The sequence below is a fragment of the Watersipora subatra genome, chromosome 3 (assembly GCF_963576615.1).
Source record: "Watersipora subatra chromosome 3, tzWatSuba1.1, whole genome shotgun sequence".
NCBI lineage: Eukaryota > Metazoa > Bryozoa > Gymnolaemata > Cheilostomatida > Watersiporidae > Watersipora > Watersipora subatra.
The window spans coordinates 57,737,477-57,757,780 of NC_088710.1; the positions used below are offsets into that span (position 1 = coordinate 57,737,477).

At 36.4% G+C, this 20,304-nt stretch overlaps 1 protein-coding gene across 1 annotated transcript in view; it reads right to left on the reverse strand.

Moving 5' to 3' along the window:
• LOC137390786 (protein unc-80 homolog) overlaps positions 1-20,304 on the reverse strand; it is a 49,730-nt gene that overhangs the window by 10,782 nt on the left and 18,644 nt on the right. The window contains exons 13-27 of the mRNA XM_068077104.1: positions 18,793-18,990; positions 18,397-18,500; positions 16,505-16,654; positions 15,148-15,201; positions 14,933-14,999; positions 13,388-13,573; positions 12,611-12,792; positions 12,157-12,333; positions 9,761-9,875; positions 7,864-7,982; positions 7,463-7,581; positions 6,219-6,283; positions 4,899-5,027; positions 2,553-2,675; positions 81-253 (exon numbers count right to left, since the gene is read on the reverse strand). Coding sequence (XP_067933205.1) covers positions 81-253; positions 2,553-2,675; positions 4,899-5,027; positions 6,219-6,283; positions 7,463-7,581; positions 7,864-7,982; positions 9,761-9,875; positions 12,157-12,333; positions 12,611-12,792; positions 13,388-13,573; positions 14,933-14,999; positions 15,148-15,201; positions 16,505-16,654; positions 18,397-18,500; positions 18,793-18,990 — 1,961 coding nt within the window. The remainder of the gene's footprint in view (positions 1-80; positions 254-2,552; positions 2,676-4,898; positions 5,028-6,218; positions 6,284-7,462; positions 7,582-7,863; positions 7,983-9,760; positions 9,876-12,156; positions 12,334-12,610; positions 12,793-13,387; positions 13,574-14,932; positions 15,000-15,147; positions 15,202-16,504; positions 16,655-18,396; positions 18,501-18,792; positions 18,991-20,304) is intronic.

The following is a 20,304-nucleotide window of genomic DNA, read 5'->3' on the forward strand; positions in this document are numbered from 1 at the left end:
TGATGGTAAGCAGCACAGACTTGAACACAACAAAGACCACATCGGCATTGGTAAACACAAGAATAAAAAAGCAAACATACTGCAAGCCAGTTGAGTTTGTTGTGTAACTCATCATATATCTCGGCGTAACTCTCCTGCTCTGATGTCGTGGCGGGTTCACCGCTCATAGGAAAGACAGCAGCCTCCTCTGAGTGACCATCGCTGCACGTGGGAAGACTTATTCCACTCTGCACACCTTTAGTAGATCGCCCAGCTGCAAACAAAAGTTATCCAAATAGCTTAACTTCCCACAGGATGGAATTCACTAGTTATACAGTTGCAGCATTATTAAAGGATAATCTTTACTCGCAGTAGTTTGAGAGCAGAAAACTGCAAACACAATCCCACATAAATAGCCCAAGAGTAAATTTCTATCGCCCCAAAACATGTTATTTTCTAATATTCTCAGTTAAGTGCCATATTGAAAACCTTACAACCTAGCAGATCAGTGTTAAACCATAACTGTCACAAACAACTTTTATCGTATTTTCTAGGAAAATCAGACACGCTGATTCCGATTTTGCACTCAAAATAAAGATTAGTCCACTAACCTTCGAAGTCATTTAGGCTTTTCTAAAGCGTTTCAATATCCGTTTCAAAAACAACACAATCGGCATTACAAGCTCAGTCCATAAATATGTGACGAAACCTAGCTTTTTCAGAAACGGAAGTTAAGAATGTTCAGTCCGATTTAGAATAATAGAGATGGGTGTCTTAAAACCCATTATTATCTAAATCCAGCCTGTAAAATAGTTTCAGTTTTTTATGAAAGGGATATAAACTATTTAAAATTGCTCGCAGCTTGTTACATGACGTTTAAATGGGCTGGACGCCGAGAAAAATGAGCTCAAAAAGCGCGGTTTTATCACGAGCTAGCGTTGTTATTGCGCTTTTTAAATATGCAATGCTAAATAGCTTATCTACCTTTCAGAAAAGACTGATATTATTTTTAAGGCTGAATTTAGATATTAATGGATTTTAAAACACCCATCTCTATTATTCTAAATCGGTCTAAACATCCCTACGTAACTTCTGTTCCTAAAAAGCTAGGTTACGTCAAGTATTTATGGGCGGAGCTTGTTATGCCGATCGTGTTGTTTTCGAGACCGATATTAAAACGCTATAAAAAGTTCTTCATTACTCTGAAAGTTAGCGGCCTAATCTTTATTTTGATTACAAAATCGGAATCAGCATGTCTGATTTACCTAGTAAATATGATAAAAGTTGTTCGTGGCAGTTATGGTTTAAACAGACAATCCCAACATTGAGACTGTTGTCAGGCAGTTGTGATAGACAACAGGCACAGAGGAGTGATAGTTGTGATATCAGACAGTTGTGATAGATAACAGGCACACAGGAGTGATAGTTGTGATATCAGACAGTTGTGATAGACAACAGGCACACAGGAGTGATAGTTGTGATATCAGACAGTTGTGATATACAACATGCACACATGAGATGATAACTTCTTAATAGAGTGAACAAAAACTTGATAATTAGTTGTACAAGTAGTTTGATAAGAGTGTTGGCATGTTTAATAAGCTGAAACGAAAAGCAGTTATAGCCGACACTATCTGTGCTTATCAAAATAGTGAAACAGTATTAAACACTTTTGAAATGTCACAACTTTCACTAGCATGTCCTGCATCAAGCTAGACAGCAGCATCGCGCTTGAAGTGAAGATATTGTGATGGATGTTAGACCGACTCATGCCAGGATGACGTGGTTCAGCCCAGCCCGGGCTGGCTTGGCACAGATGATGTGAAAGGGCGGAGCTTGCCGCCTATATAAGATGGAACCGAACAGCAAGCCAGCATAGTTAAATTTGCACTTTTCTTGCTAATGTTGTATTCTGTATATTTTGCAAGTGAAAGCAAATATCTTCATCTTCTGAAACATACGGTGTTGTTTAGGCGCGGCATAGGTAAAGGAAGCGTGGCAAAACCCTTTATAATATATCTTTTAGCAAATAAGAATAAAAATGAAATAAAGTGGAGTATTTTAAAAAATATTGAAAGTGTTATCAATAGGTTTTTAGCTCAATTATATGAGACAGCATTTAAAACCTTCCACTTGAATATAGCCAGAATTAAAAGTTGAGTGCACAAATAAAAAAACAAAAAAATGCGCTAAAATAATGCAGGTGCAACACTTCATATTTCCTGGTGATGGTTCATTGCATGAAAGGGTGTAATAGATCACTACCTACATGTATGCCCCAACATTAGTTGGTGGGCTAGTTAGTGTTTTATTTCCTTTGTGTGTAAAGTACTAAAAAGTTATGCTAGATTCCGCTGATTTGGCCAAAATGCTAGCCTTCTAGTAGTCTGCTTTGATGAGTCTAGATTGTTTTGTGGCTTTTTCAATGAAGTTGTCCAGTTGGTGATAGGTTACTACGCTAAAAATGACGGGAAGTGGCAGCACTTGGCCTAGAAGAAAATACACATACATGTATATGTACATGTATATCATTATGATAGGTAACCATTTGCCATACTCAGTAATATTTTTACCTCCTCCGTGTTCCTTAGACTTCAGCTTGATGCTCCTCGCTGACCTCATGAGCACACCGGTGCTTGAACCGGCACTCCCAGATGTTGACAGCTTTTTACTAGGTTTGTTAGTGCCTGCTGAAGCTAAAGAATGGAGACAGATATGGCAATCAGTAGGAATTTAAACAGACAGTACAATATGCCGAACTCAACTGGTTAGTTATTTACAGGCCAAAAATAATGCACAGAGTAACTGATAAACCAAGGCAAATCTCATGGCGTAGAGAGACGGCTGATGAGAAGGTATTGTCATATCATAGATGAAGAAGTACGTATGCACAAAAGTAGCTTTTACCATAATGTTTGCTTGTCTAAGAGAAGATTGCTGAAAAATCGTTGAAACAAGTAATTACTGTGGCTATAACTTGGTCAGCAAACGAAAGACTGAGCATTCATTTCGGCTTGCGAATGAGCTAAAAACTGACAAGACTGTCTGTTGATGACCTTCAAGCATCCTTGATAAACTAACGAACATTGACAATTTGAATAATACAAAGGTTGACAACTTTGATCTTTCAGTCAATAGTGCAAGTTGAGGTGTAAGTCAAGAGTGCATATGAATGGCACAGTATATTACCACTAGCCACACCTTGTATTACCATTAGCCGCACTTTGTATTACCACTAGCCACACCTTGTATTACCACTAGCCACACCTTGTATTACCACTAGCCACACTTTGTATTACCACTAGCCACACTTTGTATTACCACTAGCCACACCTTGTGTTACCACTAGCCACACCTTGTATTACCACTAGCCACACTTTGAATTACCACTAGCCACACTTTGTATTACCACTAGCCACACCTTGTATTACCACTAACCACACTTTGTATTACCACTAGCCACACCTTGTATTACCACTAGCCACACCTTGTATTACCACTAGCCACACCTTGTATTACCACTAGCTACACCTTGTATTACCACTAGCCACACCTTGTATTACCACTAGCCACACTTTGTATTACCACTAGCAACACCTTGTATTACCACTAGCCACACTTTGTATTACCACTAGCCACACCTTGTATTACCACTAGCCACACCTTGTATTACCACTAGCCACACCTTGTATTACCACTAGCCACACTTTGTATTACCACTAGCCACACTCTGTATTCCATAACCTAAACAAAATACTCTGACACATTTTTTTCCAATAACATTCCTGATCATGAGCATCCCGACTTTTCACACTAATAGGCATACTACTCACATGTGTCTAGATAACCAAATAGATAAGCAATGCTACATGTAGCAGGGCTTACACATAAAACACTCCTAAAACTATAAATACGTATTTAGTTTGTGGTTTAATCAACAGTATAATACCAGTCAGTCACTAGCCAGTTTGTAGCCAGTTTTCAGTCAATCGCCAGTCAATTACCAGCCAGTGACCAGTTAGTTGCTAGTAGTGCTAACTGCTAGTCAGTTACAAATCTAGTTAGTTCTAGTTAGTGTTTACGTACATTTTATTCAGGTTCTAGTAATGATTACTCAGCTGTTAGTCACTTGCCACTTGGTTGTTAAGTGTTAGTAAATAGTTATTCAACTGCAAGGAAATGCTAGTCGAGTAGGAATCAGATTCTAGTACTTTGTTAGCCAGTAAGATACAAAAATTTCATATGCTGGAATCGAAGAACCATAAAAAAACATGAAAAATATGTACAAAGGCAATACAATAGTAAATATTATGAAAAATATCCAAATCCAGTTTCCTAACAATCTTTAGACCATCACTAATATTCTGGACAGCATCTTGCAAATATGTGAAACCATTACTCATGCTACTCTTTAACAATATATAAACCCATTAGTCCGCCACTTTGTAGAAACATATATCTTTGCACATGCAGCAAGCACAAAATTGGCAGAGCAGCCACAAATGTAAAAATCAATCAGCATTTAGCTGGCAGGTGAATAATTTTTATTGGGTCCATTCCAAAGCCCTGCAGGTAGCTGAGCAACTAACCGCAGCTTATATACAATGTACAACCCAAACAGAGGAATGGCTTTGTTTTTAAGGTTAGGAGGTGCCGGGAGAAACCGTTTAACTGAATCTAAAATTTTGCAACTACCACGAAAACAATAAAACCTTGCTCCATGTACAGCGGTAATACATTACTCATTTTTTCTGGTCCATGTGTCGATGTTTAAAAGCATGCCACATTTGCTCAGAAATGTATTTAAGATTTTGTCGTTGTATATACTGAAAAACTACTGAGTAGGTTCAGCTTTTGTAAAACACGGTCGAATTATTTTTTAGTATGATTTGCTGTTGGATACTGTAATACAAGATTACCCTTGCGATGATGTGCCGAGTCACCAGCAGAGTTTACGGAGCTTGTGCTGCCAAAGAGGCCACTAGAGCGAGCCTCAGCCCCGCCCACAAGAGAGATACGCTGAGAACGAGCACTAGAAACAGTTGGGTCTACAAGACAGTCACATCGAATCAACTTTTACTAAACATCCAAATGTGAGATACGACAAAATTACATAAGTTGCTAAAATAATTTTTCTGAGCAAGCCTAATGCTGGCCAAAATGTGTTGAAATGCACTTGAATGATGCCACAATACAGGTGAATACATGTGCAGTCAGTACCATTGTGGAGAAGGTAAGATTTTAAAAACATAAATGCAAACATAAATTTATCTGTTCATTTTTGGAGCATTTACTGGCAAGGAAATTTTTCGAAAATGAACATTTTCTTGCCAGGAAATGCTCATTTTCGGAGGAGTAACTCCAAAAATGAAGAGTAACTCTTGAAGCAAGATCATGTGATCACTATCATTTTACAGCAAATTATACTTGGTTGAAAGTAGTTAGTATGCTGCCACGCAAGGAAAACCATTATTTTATATCACCTAACAACAGCCACTAACAAAATTCTTTACACTATAAAAACACAAACAAGCTACAAAATGTGAAACACTTGAAGCTAGTTTTTTGATAAAGAAAACCTTTTGAAAAAGATGAGCGACCATTGTCATATTAGTAGAAACAACCAAGAAAGACATGCAAGAAACAAGCAAAAGGTAAGCAGCCATCCAACAATCATCGAGGCAATCATCGAGCGAAAACTCTGGACAAAAGATGTAAATTATACGCACGAATAAAACAGAAAGGTTAGTTCTCCTAGTCAGATGTATTAGTGTGCTCTGAGAACTGTTATGAGCAGTCAAGACTTTTCACTGAGCAACCATCTTTACCACCATGCTGCCATTAGTATTGTCATTAGCTGGAAACTTGTTGGAATTTATCATATTAAAAGTTTTGAAGCGATGCCAAGCAAGCAAGTCAGCGATCCCGCTAGCCAATGTCTGCTGCTATCCTCAGTTTGTGCCTGACTGCCATTCCGCAATCAATCTAGGGCTTTGCTGCCAAAACATTCATCTGGTGACACGCTGTCAGTGAATACTAATATGGCATAATTTGACCTAGTAGGTGACCTAGTAGAACTCGCTCGCTGTCGGCGCTCACTGTCGGACTAGCAATTTAAAGGCTGACAGAAGAAAGCCATTGCTCAGTGAAATGTCTTTGGAATTTGTGATGATCGTAATATTTGCAGGGGAAATGCAATGATTCATAACACAATCTAGCATCATGACAGTCCAATATACCTTTCCTGACTTTAGCTATTGAAGCCGAGACCAAAGCCCAGCGATTGGGCTTTTTATGGCTGCCGCTGGTGGAGGTACCAGCGGATAAAGCTGTATCGAAACATGAACAATCAGATGTACACGTAGGTCATGAGTCAACAGATGTCAATCAGTCAGGACAATGCCAGTAACATCAAACGCACATCTACTTAGTAAAAAGTGATGATGAATGTCTATGGCTTGCGTGTATTACGCATATTCATGTGCAAGAGAGCTTGGTGCCAATGATGCTAGCGGAGCCAGCGGAGTGAGGTGCATAATGCTTAAACAAGAATTTAGGCTAAAAAAGCCGAGACTAAGAGCTGCGCTACAGCAGTGCATAAGTTCCTACCTCGAAGAATTGATCGACGAAACCCTGTAAACCAATTGCAATTTTGTGTAGGATTACGGAAGGTGGAAGAATAGTGAGACATAATAAAGCTCAAACCTTTTAACAAACAATATCAATGTTTGAAAAAGAGATACCATTGTCAAGTTACGGAGAGGAATACGTTTGACTGTAATAAAAACAAAAAACGGTAAGGCAAGAACTCAGTGGGAAACTAAAGAAATAAATATGTACTGTGTGACAGCGTATTATCTCTAGCTTCAGCTAGGCCCAATGAGAACAGAATGGTTTAAAAATGAAACAACTATTTAAATATAATTAAATTTACATGGAAATAAACTTCTTGACTGCAAATTTTTTATCTATTTCTCTACGGTAGGCCTACCATCAAAAACTAAATTATTCGAAACTAGATTTTCAACACCTAATTTCACGACAATAAATGACGTCAAAGTCAATAAAAAACCAGTGGACAACAGGAGTTATTTTCCATCACAACACCAAATTAGTCCCTTAGACTCGCTAATAGCTCTATAACATGTAGGAATTATTTGCTTCCTGTTACGCATAACAACGGAGTAACATTATGCTACTGCGGATGGAAAGCTCATTTCCAACAGCTCAAGAATACAAGCTAAATTATCTGGCATGAATATTATATTCGCAGAATGCCACTAGTAAACCTGTTTGTCATCTAGTGTTTGCCCATACATGTACTTTAACAAACCAATCCGATGACTCCACGTGTCTAACTATAGACCAATGAGGTGACTCCTAAACACTGGGACTCCTAAACAGGGCGGTCAATAAAGCCTATGAACCTAGCATAGATTTGGTCAACCTAATTATTGAAGGGATATCAACACAACTGAGTGACTGGTTTTTACCTGAAATATCAGGTGAAGGGGAAGCTGGTCTTTGAGGGGCAGCTGCCGCCGAACTGGTGCGCCTGCCCTGACTTTTCCCATGCCAAGATTTGAGGTACTGAGGATCAACCTAGTTACAGAGATATCGCCTTTTAGCATGAAATCATATAGTTATGCATGTTATGCTGTTTGAAATAAAATTCTTTTTGAAATCACAATAAATGCAAGTATACGGAATCGCAAAAACATTCAGAGAAAGAGAATAACTTTAAAGTCAAACTATTTGAATAAAAACATCAATATCGTGTCAAGCATAATAAACCACACATATAATACAAGATGCAATGGGTAGTTCAAGCAATCGTGAATAACACAAAAAGTGCAGAGATTATTATTAGTAAACTGTACTAACCACTGGTGCATTCTGGTAAACCTCTCTGAGAAAGACAGTCACTTCATAAATTAGCAGTGATGCAATAATCTTTAGCGCATGAGGGCAAACCTTTGCCTCTCCAGTTGGATTCAATGATGCTACAAGCACATATAATAGAATACAACGACATATTGCATATTTCATTGCTATGTGATGTACATGTACATTACACATATCACTGTACATGTACATTGCACGTATCACTGTACATGTACATTACACGTATCACTGTACATGTACATTACACGTATCACTGTACATGTACATTACACGTATCAAGATTCATATTACTATCTCCCAGAGATCAGCAGATAACATGGTTGAATTACTTGTGAGAGAAGCTATCTATAAAAAACTTGCATTAATTTTGTAAAGTGAATAACTACGTCGTGAATATTGTTGCATTACGAATGCTAATCTGAAAAATGAGTATTATAACATGAAAATATAATATATATCATATAATATAGTATATATAATGACAGAAATAGCTAGACTCCTCGCCAGTTTTTCAGACTTGTAAACACAACCATAGTTTGTGAGAAAATCTGTTTCATGTCTGTTGCAGACCTCCGGTACTTCTGGTTGGGTCATCTGCATGTAACCTCTAGACATAATGAAACACTATGGTTGAGGGGCTGTGTCACGTATAAATAGCATTAATTCAGCCTAAGATCATCAATGTATAGATTAATCAGCCAGCCAGCTAGTCCAGTTGTGGCAAGTTACTGACATGGCGATATTCACCATCCTTCGACTATGTAGCACATCATTGATGTTGCCTCAAGGTAGAGAGTCAAATAATGGCCTACTGATACACATCAGACTCTTTGGCTGAGGTATGCCGCATAATAATGTCCATCGACATGCAATTTCAGCCTTTTGTGGATTGAATCACATACACATTGCACTGACCAGAAGCATGGAAATCACATCATTATTTACTAATGCTAGATTTTAGTTTGCAACTGACTTTAGACATTGAAAGCTTATACTTTGACTAGCCTGGAGTGCACAGGTACTGTACCTTCGCACCAGAGAAGTCTGATATCCAAAACATTCCTTATATGCTTGTACAATTGGAATTATTTAATAAATAAAAATAAATTCAAAATGAAAAAAACTAAAATCTTTTTTGTGATAGAAACAGCTGAACAAATCAAACCACACGTCAATGCAATTGGACAAAAATTTACATATCTACAAATGCATCAAATTGAAGGGTTGAAAAATAGAGTGCCATGGTGTTCAAATAAAGGTTTTACGGTATATAAATCTAAGTATTTGTTTGTTGGTTTGTAAGACTGTCGTATGTCGTATAGCGGTAAAATACGCACAAAAAGCTGCTTCGCACTGAACTTGAAAGCGAAAACATCAATTTTGCAGACAGGTGCACTAACCATTACGCCACTCGACCACCTTCCCGTACTATGGAATAATTGTGCACATACTTATTACACCTGCTTATCTTTAATGGCGAGTGGTTAAAATACTCACACTTCAGCTAGTACGCTTGAACTAGTAAAAAAAATATGTGCCCAGACTTCCCAAAATGCTATAAATATATGTATATATAACATAAACTTAATGAAACTTACAGCATACACAGAAATAAACAAACACCTTCATGTAAAAGTTACATGTAGAATCATAAATGTTGTATATATTGTTTAAAATTGAATTTTCGGTGCAAAAAGTATATTATTACTAGTGCAACGCCAGGCATTCAACTAGTGCATATATACATGTGTAATAAACAGACAGCCGCTTCTGTACAGTTACAGAAATTCACAAATTAAGATATGTGCAGGCATTATTATTACATTAATTACTATTACATTAATAAACATGAGTAATACAAATGCTATAAAATCACCTTCATCTAGAAAATCTTCCTCTTGGCTATCCATGATGATCTTGCTGTCATCTAGCACACAGTAAGCATCCTTTCCTTGGCTCTCTATTACTGATTTGAGCTTCAATCCAACTGCCTGCTCGACATAACCATAAAAAACTTTTAGTGTGTCCTATTGCTACTTAATATATATATAAATATATATATTATATATATAATATGTAAACTATATATATAATATATATTCCCACGACCAAACGAGCGGACGCGAAGTTTGGGAGTTTTTATGATAAATGCATGTGCACGCAACTTACGAAAATTATTCATCAACAATGAGACGAACCCTTGTTTTGAAATCTCATCAACAAATTTAGCCATAGTTTTGTAGAGTCGTTAAAGTATAATAACGATACAAAACACATCTAAACCTACTTAAATATGTTACCAAGTCTTTGTAAACCATCGGCATTATCTTAAAACTTACCCATCTGATCGGATTATACACAAATAGACAGATTAATTAGGACGAAAATTGCCACAAAACGCTTGAAAAGCTCGGTTTAATAAAAGTTAAGACCGGCCTACGATACGCCAATAAAGCCGTGCAACAGATAGTAGAACTATTTAGCAGTGCGCATTTCACGAGAAACCCGTGCTCATTTCACCAGCCTATGGCATTGTTTACATGTAATCGAATTTATTCGAAGGTTTCTGTAATGAACGTAGACTGTTTGAGGCATAGACCGAATTACAGGTACGAAATTGTGGTAAACAGTTTATCAGCCTATGTTTTTTGTCCAATCACCGAAGGTTTCATTATTTAAAACGTTAGCCGAAAATATTTACAACTTATGTACAAGCTAGGGCCAAACTACAACACCCCTTTATGACGAGAACATTTTTTATTTTAGTTTAATATATTAATATTTTAATAAACATATTTCCTTATCGTTGTTGGTAAAATACATACATTACAGTAGGTTAGGCCTACAGCTTAAATTAATATTTTTTTATCTTTGTAAAACAGGTTTGAGATAGTAGTAGATTAGGTGTGATTTTTTGTGTGATTAGGTGTGATTTATTATTGTATTAAACCAAGCTTTTCAAGCTATTTCTAGAACATTTCTATTTCAAATAAGTCTCATTTACACTATACTCTGTCAATTCCTGCTGGGAACTACTTTTTCAACAACCAACAGTACCCTTTCTTTTTTCCATTATCACTTTGGTCGTGGGCTGTATGACAGTGGAATTTCTAGTATTATACATATAAATTAGTAGGGAATTAGATAGTGTACTTACCTTTTGTCAGCAACTGTCAGTTTTCGCTTACGCAATCATCAGGCTGTAGATCTCAACGCCTAATGAGATCTGCAGTCTGGTGATTGCACCACTGGATCTATATATATATAGATAATCTATATATATATATATAGATCCAAAGGCGGCGAATTTGACCATTAAGCTACACGGAATACAATAGATTCATTGGGCAAATTACATTGGTTAAGATACTCACACTTGAAGTGCTTGCTTGGGGTAAATAACTAGCAATGTTGACTGTTACGCGTAACAACTGTTAAGCTGGCCAAAAACGCAGGTATTGTTTTAGTAAAGATCTATCTTTCCAGGTAAATGTAAGCTACTCAAATTTGTTAGGTAACTATTCTATTACTCTTGCAATGACGGACATTCGGTTAGTATATATAAACTAGCTAGTATATACATGTATATGTATATACTAGTATGTACCGTATATATATAACAGTACATATATATATATATATATATATATATATATATAACAGTACATATATACAGTATATATATATAACAGTACATATATATATACAGTATATATATATATAACAGTACATATTTACAGTATATATATATAACAGTATGTATATATAGAGTACATGCTGCTTATCATGGTTGAATGCAGCTTTAGGGATCATAATCACAAACCATTATAACGGACAACATTATCGGTTAGGCTAAGTACTTTAGCATAACACATTAAATAAATTTACAGCATACAATAATACTGTTATTATACCACGTTGCATCTTATGGCACTACAGCATACATTGTTACGATATCATGTTACATCACATAGAACCGCAACATATACTGTTATGATATCATGTTGCATCATATGGGCACCACAGCATACACTGTTGTGATATAATGCTGCATCATATGGGCACCACAGCATACACTGTTATGATATGTTGCACTATATGGGCACCACAGCATACACTGTTATGATATGTTGCACTATATGGCACCACAGCATATACTGTTATGATATCATGTTGCATCATATGGGCACCACAGCATACATTGTTATATTATCATGCTGAAACACTCAAAGCCATACTGAACCATATATGTTCATTCAGATGCTCACCCACCTCTGCCCATCTGTAAAAGAGAGCTGCAGCCGTCCTCTGCAGAGTAATAGTTCTTTTGTAAGCTCCTGGAGTTGAGAGGTTCGTCTGCATCCATGATGGCCAGTTTCCTTGAGTGCATTGGTTCACAAAGTAGGCACATTCGAGATACATGCTAGCTCGGGCCGCTACAGGGGCATCCTAAAACCGCACAAAAATAAAATGCTGGCACAACAGATGTGACACTTTGCATTTTCAACCAAAGATTAAAGGTTTAAGCAAATTCAAATTTTTTTATAAAACAATAATAAAGGTGAACTGCAATTGGCAAAGTTTCTATTAAATGCCGAACATAAATAAATTAGCGAGGAAATCGAAAGAGAAAAACTTCGCAGACCAACAGATGATTCCTAGTCTAAGTGTTGCTAGTCAGAATGTTTCTAAACGATATTTTGTAGTAAAGAGGAGTGATGTTTACCAGCTGTAGAAGTGCGGCAAGGAATTCCGGATCAGGTATCGAGCCTGGATGACAGACAGAGGTGAGAAAACTAAATCTCAGCATACCAGATCTGATGAGATACATATCAACCATTCTTTTCTCTTTCGTCTCATTCTGAAAAGACCTATTTGCGAGGAGGTCGCTAGCTCTTCGTGAAAGGCCTATAAACGACAGTGATAATTAAAAGAAAAAAGAAAGATATGAATTGTTGGCTACAGAGATAACGGAATTGCTACGACTAAAACATAATACACAATGAGTACAATAGATGGTATGTGAGGGTCTGACTGAGGAACTCTGAAGACAGCTTGATTAGTATGACAAAGAGCAGCTCAAGCACTAGATAAAACCTTTTCAGTTGAGTGTAAAACATGAAATACGGTAGATACTTTTCTCAAAGCAAGCTGCTGGAATAAAGCAATACGCAAATCTTTATTATTTAGAATCCTGAAGCATAAAATAGGTTTTTCTTATTCACACTTTCCTAAATTTTACAAGATAGATAAACACTGAGATTGAGTTTAAATTCATGTGCTATATTGACAAAGTTGTGTTCTCCTGCTTAGGATTTTTAACTATAAAAAACGATAACAGATAGCAACAAGTTTAGCATAGTTCTATTTGATAAGTGAACGGAGAAAGACAAGCTCATCTGGCATGGTGCCCGAGCTGAGCACTACTGTTATATCTACTGCTGTGCGCACACTAACCACACGTGAGCCAGGCAGAGAGTAAGATGCTTGTTACTAAACCCACCAGTTGATGCATCTTTTGCAGATTGCTTAGCGGTAATCATTCTAATATGCCCTTTAACCTTTCGTCTGGCTTTGACTATTGCCAAAGTTGCCTGACTCACAGCTTGGAATGAAAGTTTAGGTTTGACATCCTCTTCATCAGTATACGAGTCCTCCACATCTGATTTGGATGCCCTTGCACTAGCACCTTACAACAACAAAGCCAACAAGGCATTCCATACAACAGTGGGCACATGCTAGCTGGAGTGACACATGTCGTCTAGTGCTATCAGGTTCTTGGCAGTCGTGTGAGGAAGAAAAAGTGAAACTGGTTAGTAGTCATCTTTCAATGCTAAAGCTAACACCGCAGTCAGCATTAATTGAGCATCAACTAGTAGCGCAGCCACATACCATCCTAATAACATGCCTGCCAAGCAGTATTACACGAAAAAATTTTTTTGAACAGGCTGCTTAGGAAACATTCGGCTGGTGATTATAATCCTAAATCAAACATAATCAACGCGTATACAAATATCTGTCCTTTCTAGCGACTATTCACACTTATAAAATAATAAAGTTCACATGATGTTACAACTGACCAGACTACAAGGTGTGGTGGCTGAACAGTAATGGGGTAGTAATAAGGTGACTACACGCGATCGTGCAAGCCTGTCAATATTTGGACAGGGTGCGAAGATATGAATAAACGTGTCTTGAATGTAAATCAAGTTAAGTTATTTCTCATGTTGAATGTTGATGAAGTTTAACGAATCAATCGACTGCTAAGAAAAAACGCTGATGAGATAAACGGTGGATAACATGTTCCAAGCTATTACTACAAGCCCTCACATTGTCGTTCCTTCCCTTACATACCAGCCTGTTCTGCAGTGAAACAGAGACACCTTCATCAGGTCATAAAAATACACTAGACACTCCTACCACGTAGACAATCTGTTGAGCATTCCGAATATTGGGCGATGATCCGTCCCAAGAACGTTTATGTTATAGGGATTTCCATCATATGAACCATAAAATACAAATAAATTGCCTAACTCATTCTATGATCTTCTCAAACTAACCCCTTATCTTTACTCTAACAAAAACGGTGTCTGTCTGTTCTCACCAAAATGCGGCAAGTGAGAAACCGATATTTTTAGGCTAACTATTGAACTCTTGTTATTCAAGTTGTATTTGAGAACTTGCAGAGATTTGACGCTTTATGTTATATATGGAATTTCTAACATAATACAAAGCAAAAACTTTACATAGATTATTTATGTTAATTGGAATTTATGTAATAGGAGGTTTACGCGAGAGAAGCGTCGTGTATTTGTTGTAAATAATACTCAATACTCATGCCTCGCCTTTGTTTTTATTCCTCACTTCTATCATTATATAATAAAAATAGACTTTCTCTAATACTAAATCTGAGCTCATATGCATAGATCAAAGCTTGTGCAGACTTGTTTCACTTTCACAGAAAACCAGCAAATGATAATCAATGCATGCACAAATGAGTGTTTAAAAAATCTTTAGCCACAAGTGACCATGATAAGACGATTCTTACCTGGTATCAGCCGACCCTTCACTTCTGCTTCAGATTCATCCCCTATTTCTGTATCACTAAGAGCTCTCTACAGTAAAAAGCCACTCAAACCTCTGAGCCTTTGGCTTCCTCCAACTTTTAATAGAGGTAAACAACATGCAACTACATGAGTAAATACAAAAGGTCAGCCTTATAAATCATAAATGTGACCACTTATACTTTAATGTATAACCTACCCTGTTTGTCATAGAGTCTCGCAGAGGATTCCGCGTTTTGCGCATCTGTTTTCTCTCTTGTATTTTTGGGTATCTACGAAAGTAAGAGTTTCACTTTTATCGTCTGGTCATTCAAAACCAATCATAACAAGCGATTAATAATATCAAACTGCAAGATCAGAGAGAGTACAAATTTGAAAAAAGAGGCAAAAAACTCTGAAAATTAGACAATATGCAAATCAATTGGTAACAAGAACCTATTCTTAAAAAATGCACTTGTATTATAATAAATCACACTGCTGTTCTCATAAGCAGCTATATAAACAAACAAAATTAACATCATATTTAGAACAAGGGCATTTGTTGAAGAACTAGTTGGTCAGCAGACTAAAATTTGACAAAACATAATTTTACATGTAATTTCAAGACATAAATACACTATATAATATAAAGACATCATTGCTTTCTTATCGCTTCATAACTAAGTCATCAGAACATAGTTCCATAATGGCTGCCGACTGCTACATTTCTAGCTTAAACAGCTAGCTTGAAATCAGGTAGGTAATGGGTTGGCAATGCAATTGTTCTATTATAATTTTATCAATGTTATAATTTAGACTGTTCACTTGATGCGCTGAATGCTGGTCTGTAGACATGTAACAAATGAGTATTCAAGCAAGTTTTTGTCTATTAACTGAAGCCTACCAACTGACGCCTAGCAACCGACACTTCCCTACCGACTCATACTAACTGACGCCTACTAACTGCCATAGTAAGTATAACAACGTATCTCACATTTATCCATTCAGGCTTTAGTAACAGGTCACTTAGCTCATGGTTATAAGAAGAGATCAACATACTAGACCAAGGTTTTAAATATTAAGGCCCATAAGACTATATATATGTATGTAATTATATTTTTAATATTATATATATATGTATGTAATTAAATTTTATTACATTAATATCTCATAATGCACCTCAGTAAATGCAGTCAATTTTTCCTAATGTCAAATGCCTAGGCTCTAACATAATAAATAAAATAATAGAGTGATGAACAATAATAGAGTGATGACATACACAAATGTAGGCAAGTTTAGCATTATGACTATCATTATAATATGTTGTTATCTATTATTTTACAAAGCTATTTAACTGTACTATATTAATATATAACTAGATTCTTTGTAGTATCTCTATTTCCATAAAAATGAAAGACGATCGATTACCTATTGTGTGCCACCCTAATCATACACTATCTGTCAGTTTATATTTTCCAATCTTTATTGTCCAGCATTTATTACCCACTATCCTCCACTTCAGGTTGTGTTTTGAATCATGTAGAAAGTCCAGAAAAACCTGCTTACCTGCCGCCAACAGGTGTAGAGGCAGCAGTGACAGCAGCTTTCGTTTCCTCTCGTAGCTTCTGAGCAGGATCAAGCAGACCGCTAAAAGCGACTCGCCGAAATGTTCCACCATGAATTTCCAACGCGTAGTTGAGAAACTTTCGTGCATTGTACGACAAACGCTACAAGAAATATTGACATTTGGAAATTTGATTTATGCTATCACATCTAAGAACGTTAAAACAAAACATAGCAAATAATGTGAGAGAATGCATCCAAAATATTATACACACTGTGACCCTAAAAGAAATAGATTTCTCACTTGAAATCAACTAATAATCTTTACAAAGATACGAGTGTGTATTTTAATATCTTTTTAAATGTAACAGTAATTTTTTATTTTAGCCAGTTTGCTGTCTGCTATTGTATTAAAAAATGTCAAAAAACATTCACCAACATTGTCTCGATTATTCCAAAGCGAGATGACAACCCTGACACCATTGTCAATGTTTACACTAAGTCCATGTTAATCATAGGCTAAAAAGTTATATCCGGACACAAAGTAAAAATTTTATAAAAAAAAATTAACAACGGCAGATCGATCAGATCACAACTCAACAAATAAATTCAAATAAATTAATTAACAAACTTGTAGCACTAAGCTTCTGAAAATAAAAACAGCTTTTACAGAGTCAGCGCTGAATATTATCTATCTATTTATATATGAATTTCAATGTTTGTCGATTGTTGGTCTGTGATTGGTGTGTCCAATTAAAGCGATAAAGTTTTATAAACAAAAATTCCGCTTCACAATGAATTTGAACACTGAACCTCCAGTTTTGCAGCTTTGCGAGCTAGCAGGTACACCAAGCGGCCACATTGCTATACAATGGAATAATTGTGCACATAGTTAAGCACCGGCCAATCTTTAATGCCAATTGGTTAAAATCGCACATTTCACACTTCATCTAGCACGCTTAAAGATCATGGTTGCGTGAGAGATCATGACGCAATCTTTTTCCTAAAGTTGGCTTAAAAAGGATGGACACGGCACTTATTATAGTAAAAATTTAGACTAGCTTAAGTAACTCAAATTCATTATGTAAAAAAACTTAGCCAATTGAACAAAAATTTCTATGCAAAAACATTTTATTATTACTCGTGCAACGCCAGGAGTTCTGCGGTCATTTTATATAGCTCAGCAAGAATCATGGGCCAAAAGGATTTGAAGAAACCAATATGAATGGTCTCCAGTTTTTGATCAATAATAGATAGTGACTTAATCAAAACCACCTTTGCTTGTTGTCACTAGTTTGCTGCCGTTATAGTTGTTGGTATATGACACTACATAGTAGTCATTGCAAGTGAATATAAACAGAGACAATAAGGTGCTGTATTACAGGCCGAGCATATATAGACATGGTAATAAGGGAGTTGAATGTGTGTAAATATCACAAAGGCATCAATTACTAAGTCTATTAGTAACAGAGCCATGGTCAAAGCAAGCTTTTGTTACAAGATAGTAGAAAGAGCTCTCTATGATACACTCCATATCATAATACAAACTATCATACAAAGAGAGACACCGTATGAAAGACTGTGCGCACTAGTTTGTAGCTTTGCATCCTATACATAGTTGCATTTATATGATGCTTACACAAGATGTGATGGATGCAGGTAAGACAGGCTTAGTAATGTTGATAGTATTTTACCATAAGCTGTTACCACGCAAGGTTAAACTAAGCAAACAGAGCACGAGCAAGATGTACAAGTGACTTCCCAAGAATTAAAGCAGCACCGGATTTTATTGCTAAGCGAATAGCAAAAGACACACGGTGAGCGAGACAAAACATTCGTTCAACCAGACATGCTAGCATGAACAAGCTGGGTTCTACTAGGGCTAGGGCCTAAAGCTAGGGCCTACCTCCGTCTCTGTCTGAGGCTGAAAGAGAAAATGCATCCCAATAGCATTGCATGCAAACCAGAATGGTTCGGAATGTATGAGAACCCAAGCTATGCTTGGCTTGCCTAGAACACAGTCAAAAGTGGCATTTTAAGAGTTACTCTAGTGTGGAGAATGGTGAAGTATAAAGAAAACCAACTCCATAAAGTGTTAGTAATATATATGTATTCATTACTAAATAAGGAAAATGATTAGCTGACCATTCTGGAACGTGACTGATAACTTACATTTAAAACTGGGTGAATTTTGGAATAAAAACTAACTGATTGTAACCAAAACCGATTGATCATAAAATAAACTAAGTTATTTTCAAGTTTTTCCCACCATGACTTTAACATCCTCATGCAAATCTGATACCTAATTGATAAACTCTTACCACGTTATCCGACTTGGTCGGGTCACTGAGCGTCGTAGTGAGTCGGCTAACAAACACTTTGAGAGTCTGCACCACGATGATACCCTCCACACCCAGGTGACCCTCACCTGAGATACTATGGCCAAAGTTTGTAGCGAACCCACTTTGTCTGCTGCTGAACGGGTGTTTGCTGCTGAAGTCTGAATGAAATGGAGCCGCATAAACAGCAACATTTAAAAGAATATATGCTTAGACAAGTTATTATTTACAGTTTTGTACCATACATAGAGGGATATATTGCAGTTACCATATATACTCGTGCATAAGTCGAGTTTCTGGGAGACGACTTCAAGGTAAAAGATTTTTGGCATTATACATGAGTAATGTTATATATATCATATATATATATATATATATGATATATATATATATATATTTATATGATCTCAACGTTTGTCTTTTTGCCTTTTAGTTCTTTCATTAAACCCTGTGACCAGCTACAGCAATTAAAATCTCGCAATGAAAAAACTGCATGAAACAAGATTTGATCTCGGGACCTCCATATCTAGAGGCGGCAAACTTGACCATTAAGCTACACAGTATACAATAGATTCATTGGGCAAATAGTTAAGTTGGTTAAGATACGCGCTTGCTTAAGGTTAATAACTAGCACTGTTGATCGTTACGCGTAACAATTATTAAGCTGGCCCAAAAAGTGGTGAAGATTTTAGTAAAGATTTTAGTAAAGATCTAACTTTCCAGGTAAGCTACTCAAATTCAATTATTCTATTACCGGCATTCCACTAGCTATATATAAATGTTAAAGTTACTTCACAGAATTAATGGTATCAAATATCAGTGAAAATACGGTATATATTACTAGCAAACAAGCTAACAACGGTGCTTTCAATCAGAACATGGCAGCTGCCATTGTTGTGCTGTACGGCCAACGGTTGGTTTTAAATTTAATAAATGATATATTTAGAAAAACGCCAAACGACACTTTACAACTGTAAATTCCAAATAAATATTGCTCGATAAATATTCGCTGTTTGTTTACTGGTCACTGTTTACTACTCACTGTTTACTAGTCACTGTTTACTACTCACTGCTCACTAATCACTGTTCACTACTCACTGTTTACTGGTCAGTTTACTACTCACTGTTTACTAGTCACTATAAAGTAGCAAACTGGTGATTGAAAACAGGCAATGCTTAACTCGCGTTTGAACGCGCCGTCATTGCACACTCCAAACCTCAATTTAAAAAATGCCGCACGACTCTATTTATCATATCGAATAAAACGACATTAAATTTTGAAAGTTATGTTTTTATTTCGGATAGCAAAAACCCATTTAAAGGCAATATAATGATTCCATGATATTTTGGAATAACGGGGTTGGCTTATACACGAGTAATACCTACAATATTGAAACTTTTGTCTTTAAAATACCTATCGATGTATACATGTATATAAGGTGTTTAAGGTTAAATAAATTTCGATATTTGAGTTT